At 36.7% G+C, this 10,050-nt stretch overlaps 1 protein-coding gene across 1 annotated transcript; it reads left to right on the top strand.

Annotated features, from left to right (window-relative positions):
• Nucleotides 1-1,663: 1,663 nt before the first annotated feature.
• On the top strand, nt 1,664-7,899 carry LOC140777914 (protein MODIFIED TRANSPORT TO THE VACUOLE 1). The gene is made up of 5 exons (XM_073122335.1): nt 1,664-2,144; nt 2,577-3,332; nt 5,397-5,552; nt 6,236-7,159; nt 7,501-7,899. Exons 1-5 carry the CDS (start codon nt 1,938-1,940, stop codon nt 7,540-7,542), a joined length of 2,085 nt encoding a protein of 694 aa, XP_072978436.1. The 5' UTR covers nt 1,664-1,937; the 3' UTR covers nt 7,543-7,899.
• Nucleotides 7,900-10,050: the final 2,151 nt, after the last annotated feature.

Raw genomic sequence — 10,050 nt, 5'->3', positions numbered from 1 at the left:
TTATATAAGTTACATAAATAACTAGATGAATTAAGTCAAATTATTATTATTATTATTATTATTTTGGATGAATCTCCGAGTTAACTATGAGTAGATAAAAGAAAAATATTTTCTTTTATTCAAGGCAAAAATTATTGACAATTATTTTATCCTCCAAACTTCGAGAAAGCAGAGTAGTTTAGTTATTTATGTGTGTTTATTAATTTCAAAATATTTCATTAGAAATATTTTTATTTAGAATTATAATGACAATTTTGAAGAAGGTCAAAAGATTTTGGTGATAATTATGGTATTTTGAACATTTTCAGTGGCACCCTTAATTATGGTATTGTGTAATTCCTCTCTTTGCTTTGCTTTGGTCGCTTCCTTTTGTGGCCAGCTTTCCTCTACTCCTTGATGCTATTGGCATCCCCAATTTACACTGCTGCCTCCTCTTGATCGCCCACGGTCTCTTTACTTGTACTCGCCATTGCCCACTGCCATCAACCTTTTTACCTTCGCTATCATAATTTCACTCTCCTTTCATTCGGCATGTAAATATGGGAGGAGGTTTTGGTAGGCATCGAGCCACTTTTTTTTACTTTGTCTATGGTTCTTTTAGTTTTCTGCAGAGCTAAATTGCTATATTGCTTCAAGATTCATGATAATCGAGATGAAACTATAGTTAGCTGACCGGTTATGCTTATGAGTTTTGGGGGTTATTTTATTTTGATCTTGTTTGCCATTTGAGGTTGATGCTTATTTGTTCTTGTTGTGCTGGTAGTGAGATTCTTTCAACATATTGTTACTTTCTTAAGTGTATCAAGCTTGTAAAATCTGTTTATATTTAAAAACCAAAGTGTAAATCTCTAAACCCTAGTTCCCCTAAATTCTCAAATTTCAATTCTCATAGTCACGCTCTCTTCAAATCGCTGGCAAGCTCGGCCTCCTTCGGTTCTCCTCCTCTGTCAGCCTCCTTCAATCCTCCTCCTCCTCCTCCTCTTCCAACTGTTGGCAAACTCGACAAGCCTCCTCCTCCTTCTCCACTATCGGTAAGCTTGGCCTCCAGTCCGCCTCCTCCTTCTCCATTGTCGGCAAGCTTGGCCTTCGGCCCTCCTCCTCCTTCTCTACCGTTAGCAAGCTTAGCATTCGGTCCTCCTCCTTCTCCACCATTGGCAAGCTCGGCCTCCTCCGATCCTCCTCCTCTTTCTCCACCATCGGCAAGCTCGACCTCCTCTTGTTGAATTTTTGTATAATAAAATGTTAAACTTCACCATAATAGGTTGTAACTCGGCTCAGACTTGATCCTACTCGGTTTGAATAAAGCTTGATAATAGACTCATTTTAAGCTCGGGCTCGACTCGAGCTCGGTCCGGCTCAGCTTGCGTTGAGCTAAGCCGAGCCTGAGCATAATTAAAAGGCTTAAAATTAATTTCGAGCCAAGCGTCTCGTCTACACCCCTATTTCTCCGTGTCCCGGAACGAAACCACCAAACCAGCGACCAGCGTACACACGCGACAGTTTCTTGATTCCCCCTATTGGGCCTGTTCCTGAGCTGAGGTCGATCCGATAAATGACCCGTTAAGGCCCATAAGAATCAACGGCGAGGAACATGTGGACGGCTTTCCCATCCCAAACTCACAAAGTCACGAGGACTGGTTCTTTCTTCGGTGCTATTCTCACGTCACCGCGCGTACCCACTGCACAACCCCGTAAGCTTACCCCCTCTCCCAACCCAACCCCCAAATTTATCGATCACCCTCTCCTCCCTCCGGACCCTCCCCCCTCAAATCTCCTCCCAATTCCTCCTCCAAAACCCTAATCGCAGTCCAACCCTCTCTGCGATATCGATCGTATCCTCATCACCGGTGTTGTAGGTGCTAGGGTTCCTTCCTTCTCTTATTTGTATTGAGATCGTAGGTTACTAGGATTTTTTGTTTTCTCTTCCTTTGCTGGGGATGGATTCGAGCCGACGAGCTGTGGAGGCGTACTGGAGAATCCGGATGATCGATGGGGTGACGGTGGACGAGGACAAGATCGCCCCCGTGTACAAATTGGAGGAGATCTGCGAGCTTCTGCGGACTTCTCCTGCGAGCATCGTGAAGGAGGTGTCTGATTATATTCTTAAGCGGCTTGATCACAAGAGCCCCGCCGTCAAGCAAAAGGTATTTTCTTTTTAAAATTTTGATTCACCAATTTAGTTTCATGAGCTAAGTTTCGTTGGAAATTTAATTAGCGATCATTTTCTTAAGATATATGGTTACAAGGTCGTAAAATTTTCTCAAGATAAAATTTTGTTGATCTGACTTATGAAAGGATGCTTCTATCTTGGTTTCATGTTAGAACTATTAGAAGTAGCAGCTCATTCTGATCTAGAGGCATACTTTATGTGATCATGTGAAGGTGCATGCGACTGTTAGGATAGACTCTTTGCTTTCCATTTTTCGGACAACTAGATTTCGTATCTTTTTCATTGTTTTTAGATATGAAGCTTCATTATGTAAGTGGTCGGCCCATGCTGTATTTTGTTAGCAATACAAGTATGACCTTCTGAGAAGATTATATTGTTTGCAAATTCATTTTTTTTTTGTTGGTAGGCTTTACGGCTTATCAAGTATGCAGTGGGAAAATCTGGCAATGAATTCAGGAGGGAAATGCAACGTCACTCGGCGGCTATCCGTCAGCTGTTTCATTACAAGGGACAGCCAGATCCACTTAAAGGGGATGCACTTAACAAGGCTGTCCGTGACACTGCCCATGAAGCCATCTCTGCTGTATTTTCTTCTGATGACAATAAACCAGCCGCACCAGCAGAAGGTCTCAACAAGCGTATCCAAGGTTTTGGCAATACGAATTTTGAGATGCCAACAGAAGATAAAAAATCTTTTCTGAGTGAAGTGGTAGATCTTGGCAGTGCCTCCATTAAGCAGGGTCTAAGCACCTTTGCTGCAGCACATTCAATAATGAAAAATGATAATGGTACTTATAAGGGCCCAATCCTCCGTAGATCTCTGACAACAGAAACTGATAGACATGATTCATATGAAGGCATTGATAACCACCAGGAGAGTTGGATCTCTTCTAGGCTTTCGGCGAGTGGGACTACTAGTACATGGAGCTCAGATGCAAGAATTAATATAATTGGTTCGGCAGAAGTTGATGATATTGGACCAAGTCATGCTGAAGTTAAGACTCGTGAGGAGAGGCTTCTAGAGACCATTGTCACCTCTGGGGGTGTGCGTCTACAGCCAAGTCGAGATGCTATTCAGGTGTTTCTGCATGAGACCTTAAAGTTGGATGCATTGGCCATGAGTCATGCTCTAGAGATCAAGCTGCAATCTCAATTATGGCAGGTATGCTGCTTCATCCTTCAGTAGGCACATATATTGTTGAGTATTTTAACTTCATAGGCATTCCAAACAATCCCACTACAAGAAATCACATCTACATGTTGTGCAACATACATGTCCTATTTCATGCTTGACTAAGCTGAGCAAGTCATGTTGTAAATTTGTAATATTATCAAGCAGCTTACCTTTAGGACAAGAAGTTAACAATCTACATATTCATTGTCGTATAATGCCATTGCTACATGCATCCGTCTAGATTTTAGATTGGAGTTATAGTCATTATTGCCATATTACATGATGTGTCTCTTCCATATCCTTGTTAGTCAGATGTCATGATGTGTCAACTAGTCCCGCTAAGCTATGAAGCACGGATACGGGGATATGAAGATACGGATATGGGGGTATGATAAATTTTTAAAAATAGGATATAGATACGACATGGATATGCCAATAAATAAATAAATAATATACAATTTGTTGCCAACTAATATAATATATGGTAAAGAATGATTATTCTAAAAATGATATGATAAAGTGAAAGAAAGCTAGAATTAATAGAAACTAATATTAAACTTAAAATATTAGTGAAACATTGCGACCTAATTCAACTATTAATCTACAATTAATTTGGATCTTTAGATGGCTTTCAAGTTATATATTTAATTTATTATCAAATAAATAAACCTTAAAGTATCATGAAGGATTGGATAATCATATATACATATAAATTATATAGTTTATATCATCTTTTAGCACAAAAAAAAAGAAGAAAAATGATTGGATGATCAAGAAATATATCTAAGCTATATCCCCCCTATCGAAGCTATATCAAAGATTTAAAATTATTTTTTTAAATTTGAATACTCCTCCAGTCATATTCAATACGGATCGGGCTGTATCGATGTCATATTAGTATCCGATACATATTAAATTCTAGTATGGAGGGAACAAACGAAGTATCCATGCTTTTATAGCTGCCAAGTTAGACTTCTATTTGCAAAGTAAAGATGCAATCTCATGTTTCACATGATATGCAATTGCCAGTGTACTTGATACTAGAGAAATGCATTTTATAACAACCGCATTTATTTTGTCTCTTTGTAGCTTTTTATGTGTGCCATATGTTTGTATGTAGGTAGCTCCTGAGAGGTGCAAGTATGACTGTCTGCATACTACCTCTTGTTGAATCCATAATTTTCCTTATTCATAATGTTTTAACGGTTTTCCTATCTATTTGATGGTTGAAATATGATACACTTGGGGAATATATAGAGAACCAAGACTGCATTTTGAGCTAGTTTGTGGTGCAACTAGTCCTAATTACTGAATTAAGACCTGAGTGCTATTTAACTGGATAGTTGAATGATCCTTGACTATTGTCAAGTATCAACAATCTAAGAGCTAAGAACTTGGTAGACTTCACAGTCTCATAGATAGCACATATCCAAGGTTGTGCTTGTTATAATCAAACTTATTTCTGGTATGTATTTATTCGGCAACCTTATCCACTTATTCAAATGAAGACTTACTCTTAGCAACAGAACTAGATTTTGTGAATAAAGTGATACTATGATTCCTATTCTGTTGAAATCAGACATTGCTTGCAGATCTTATGAGTACTTCATACAAGTTTGGTGTTGTGGTATTTCTTAATCTTTTACTTGCATATTTTTTAGCATCATAATTTTCCATGCATTCTATCCCTTTTTCTTTCCTTATCTACATCACATGGTTATTTAATTGTTAAGTGTAAAAGATCATAGTTATGAATGCATGAAGAACACTGCTCACTGTTTTGAAAAATTATAATAAAAGAATGTGCTGTTCTGTTGAGGCTACATCTTAGTGTTAGTAGGGAATGTGAGCACAGCTTCTCCTCTAATCAGGAGAAGTCAGTGTATATCTTCCCTAGTTCCCTCAACCCTGCATCAGTGTGACCTTATGCATTGGACACCCTTTCTGTTTTTAGTCTATTGGTTTTCAATCTCACAAGGTTAGTAAGTTTACATTGGGGAACTCTTTTTCATTTTTGTTAATGGGAGCACTTTGGGTAAATTGCTTTTGCAGGTTAGGATGAAGGCTGTCTGCGTCCTGGAATCAATCTTAAGGAAAAAAGATGATGAACATTTTTCCATCATAGCATCTTATTTTAATGAAAACAGAGACTCCATCGTGAAGTGTTCTGAGTTACCCCAAGTTTCTCTGCGAGAGAAGGCCACCAAGGTAAGTTGCATCTAAATTTCGATGTACATGGATTTTCTCACAAGTTGGCCAGGCACAGTTATGATTCTGCATCTGTTATCTCTAAATAAACTCCAATTTGGGTGCATTAGATGTTATATTTCCATATCACACTCTTGCTTTTCTTTCTGTTCAGAGATTGTGATAACTTGCATAGGTCCAACATTATCTTAACCATTTGAATGTAATCCAAACATTGTCACAGGAGATATAATCTGTCATGGTAGTTTCTCTTTGACTATGTTATAATTCTTAAGAAGCTTCTTCAACTGAGATGTCATGGACATATACTTCCTATTATTCCTCCTCCCTGGTGGTGATTTTCTGATCCGCATGGCTGAAGAACAGGCATTAACAAAAATATCCCCATTCTGCAACATTTCTTTTTGAGTTGTTCAGGAAAGAGAAAAGTGATATGCTATTTATATATTCCGTCAAATAGTAGCAGAACACTTCCCTGAGTGATGTGACTTAGTTGCAGAGGGATGTGAGCTTCCATGCGTGCAAAAATTTATCTTGTTAGGATCCAGTTAATGGGAAATGCTGGTGATGGCTTCCACCCCTTGACTTTGGACTGCTTCTTGGTTTCAGCTTTACTCTATTGAAACAATGCTTACCTTCTTTACTACTGCAAGATATAATATAGTTGTCTTGCTTTTAATCAGGTCTTAGGTCTTCTTGGTGGAGAGCAGGATACTGGAACAAAAGGTACATTGGGGCCTTCAGTTGCAAAAGTTACGCCAGCCCCTGCAGTTCAGATGCCTGATTTAATTGATGCAAGTGATTTAGATCCTAATGGAAGTGAAAGTTTTGCACAGAAACATGATGATCAGAACATTGGGAACCTAATTTCTTCTGGTTCTCCTTTAGATGAATTGTTTGCTACTGCTGAGACAGGCACCAAGGAAAATACAGATGGAAGTGATCCATTTGCAGATGTATCATTCCATGTGTCGGAGGACAAGGAATCCGATGACCTTTTTTCAGGACTGACAGTAGATGACAAGTCATCTAATTTAAAGCACAATATCCCTTCCAGTAACCAAACCGAATTGCTTGATCTTTTTAGTGGCAACTCTGAGCAGCTCTTCCCACAGACAGTATCGGGAAAAAGAAATATAAATGACTTGATGGCTGATTTAACTGTTAACGAGAAGGTTAATGGGCAACCAAGTATGGCTGGAGAATCTGGCACTGCTTTCTCAGTAGCCCCTTTTGTAGACGAAAACAGTCGTCCTGAACAGTTACCTGGTATCGGATTATCAAGTAATTTTCTTGGTCCAAACACTTTCTACCCTCAGGTTCCAATGCAGTACAATATGAGCCAAAATACTATGTTCAATCAAGCTTTCATTCCCCAGCCGATGAACTATGGTGCAATGGGGGCTTTCATTGCTCAGCAGCAGTTACTGATGCAAAATCTAGGAAATCTCAACTCTGGATTTGGACATGCAGCTGGGAATTCTATGGAGGGCATTTATTCTTCTCCCTTCCCTGATCCTTTCCAAGTTCCTAGTAACCCAGTTCAAAGCCAGGGTCCTATCATGAGCAACTCGAAGGAGGAGACTAGAGCTTTTGATTTTGTGTCGGTATGAATTTTATCATTTGTTGGTGCTCCGGTTTTATAACTTACATGGTTGATAGATTTTGAGACAATAGATTTTCTATAACTACTTGGCAATAGATTTTCAGCCAATATGGCCGAGTTTCAGCTGATTTGGCCGATACGGCTGAAACTGGCTGAAACTGGCTGAAACTGGCCAATACTGACCTATACTGGCTGAAACCAGTCTGATCAGGATTGGTTGATTTTGGGATCCACAGTTAATAACAGTGCCTTTATTGCTTGTACCTTGTACTTTTCTCTGAATTTAAGAGTTTATATGACTAGCACTGCCGTGCTATAATATCTGTTTTCTACTTGTGGCAGGATCACCTTGCAGCAGCCCGTGTATCGAAAAGAGTTCTGTGATGTTCATTTGTTTTTTGGGTCGAATTTTGGTTATTGGATTAGTTGATGCTGTAAGCCAATGGTCTATTGATGCATTTGTCGAAACGACTTGATTATCTGTTTGCAATAATGGAGTTCTATGCCGCATGCTGCAGAATATACTTCTGTTGCTGGTTTCATACTGGATTCTCAGATATAGCAGGAAAGATTGTAGTGTTGTAGACGAGTTGTTGTTTGTCTGTCAGTGTTCTGTATTTTAATGGGGGCCATATTCATTCTCTTCATTGAATAAATGTAATTTTGGGGGCTCAACTTTGTGTATATGTTTATCTGTTCGATTCTATAGTATTTCAATGATTTGGATCCGAGTTCTGTCAATCCACTTTTGATCAAAGGTGTATTATGGAAAATGGCTTCTAAGTTGATCTTACTCTTTCCAGCTGTAGTTAAGAATCTGAAAATTTTATCAAAAATATTTGTGGTATATTGCTTTTCATGTTAGGGTGGGGAATAAAGTAAAACTCGGAATAAAGTAAAACTTCGTAATTAAGCGTGTTCAGATGAGAGTAGTAAAATGGTATATATATCCTTTGTTTACGAAACATACGCCCTGTTTTCATAATACATATAGGCTAAACTAAATTATAAATTAGATTAAATAATAGGATTGTTTTATTTTAAAAAAAAATTTAACAGAGAATTCATCAAACTGTTAAATTTTTTATATTATCTCTTTAATGAATATTCTAACTTGTAATATTAGTCACTGTTGGGTTCGTGTCCGAAATTTTTCTAGATAGCGGATGATCTAGGATTATAGGATTATAGTAGATACCTCTGTAGTTCTCTACTAATTCTTTTACTAAAAATTTCTCATATAATTTTTAACATTTGAATCATGAATTAATCACTTATAAAATTTAACAAAAGTGCAGAGAGAAAAGAGTCTCTAGATCCCTTGGGGGTGTAAGCAAGCCGAGCTTGGTCGAGTATGATTCTAATCAAGTTTGGATTGAAATTAATTTCGAGCTTGTCTTTGTGATCAAGCCTAAATTGAAATAATTTTAATTCAAGCCAATTTCGAACTTGAGCTAATTTTGAGTTTAAACGAGCTGCTCAATTAGCAATTTCAAGTCTTTTTCGAGTCTGAGCAAGCTTGAATTAATTTAGGCTTAAATCAAGCTTGAAATAAAACCTAACTCAACTATAAAGATATTAATATTACCAAAATATAAATTACAAGCAATAAAAATAAATAGGTTAGAAAACTACAAGCAATCAAAATATAAATTACAAACAATAAAGACAAGTATGTCAGAAAATAATGGCTGAAATTCTGAATGGGTGAAAGGGTTTTGATCTGATGGTTCATATTAGTTTAATATTACTTATATTATATATATATTTGTATTCGAGCCTTATCAAGCCGGCTAGGGATCAAGCTTGGCTCAGCCTATTTTCGAGCCGAGGTTAATTGAGCATTATCCAACCGAGCTCGAGCCGGCTGGATTATTTTGATGGCCCTAATTGCTTCTAGGTCTGTTGATATTTTGGGTCATTTCAGAGCTTTATCCAAAGAAAAAGATGCCTATAAGTGATCACTTTTCTTTTCAGATACTTGAGTCCTGGAGGATGTTGTTTAATATTATAGTAACACCTTTTCTTTTCAGATACTTAAGAAAGTATATCAGCAAGTTGTTTGATATTATAGGATCTTTTATGCGGTAAGGATAAAAGTTTAGGTCACTGGAATAACTTTCATATTAATTTAGGTATACTCATTTTACTTATATATGAAAGCATATATTAATTTAGTTTAATATAGTGTTTGATTGTTAATAGTATAGTGTTGTAATTACTACATTTGATATGATATACCAAGTAGAAATATTTTGACAAATGATCAAAATACTTTATTATAATAGATTAGATAGATAATAGGATAAAGATGAGAGAGAAGAAAAGGAGGAAAAAGAAGGAGAAATAATTAAAATGATAGTCGATTAAGTGGATATTTTTTTAAGAGTAAATAATAATTAATAAATATAAAAATATTGGTTTGAAAAGAAGAAAAAGAAGTATGTATTAATAATCTAGTACTAAGATAAGCTATTGTTTATTTATATATTAATATACAGAGGCTTATGCTGGAATAAATTAACAGTTATTCTAGTGCTGCTATATTATATTAGAATGAAGCTGGAAAGAGATTAGCAGCTTTTGGTTTTAGTTTATGATATAAAATGCTCCATTTACTTCCATGTAAAGACCTTCAAATGTAGGTACTTGTCTGGGTTTTCTTCCACACCAGCAGCTCACCATGAACTAAATGGATTCTAGGTTTAGTTAGTCATGGATTTATTCAATTAATACACTTAGCACTAATGACTAATTTGCTAACAGCTCTACACCGTTTGAAATAATAATCTGTGTTATTAATTTTTTAATTGAAAATAATAATATTATTTATTTTGTTTTTACAATTAGGTGGTAACAAGTAATTGGTTTCTTATTTCTTTTCTAATTGTT

The sequence above is a fragment of the Typha angustifolia genome, chromosome 15 (genome assembly GCF_048772165.1).
Source record: "Typha angustifolia cultivar Huaian chromosome 15, ASM4877216v1, whole genome shotgun sequence".
Classification (NCBI taxonomy): Eukaryota; Viridiplantae; Streptophyta; class Magnoliopsida; order Poales; family Typhaceae; genus Typha; species Typha angustifolia.
This window is presented reverse-complemented; position numbering and strand designations above follow the sequence as displayed.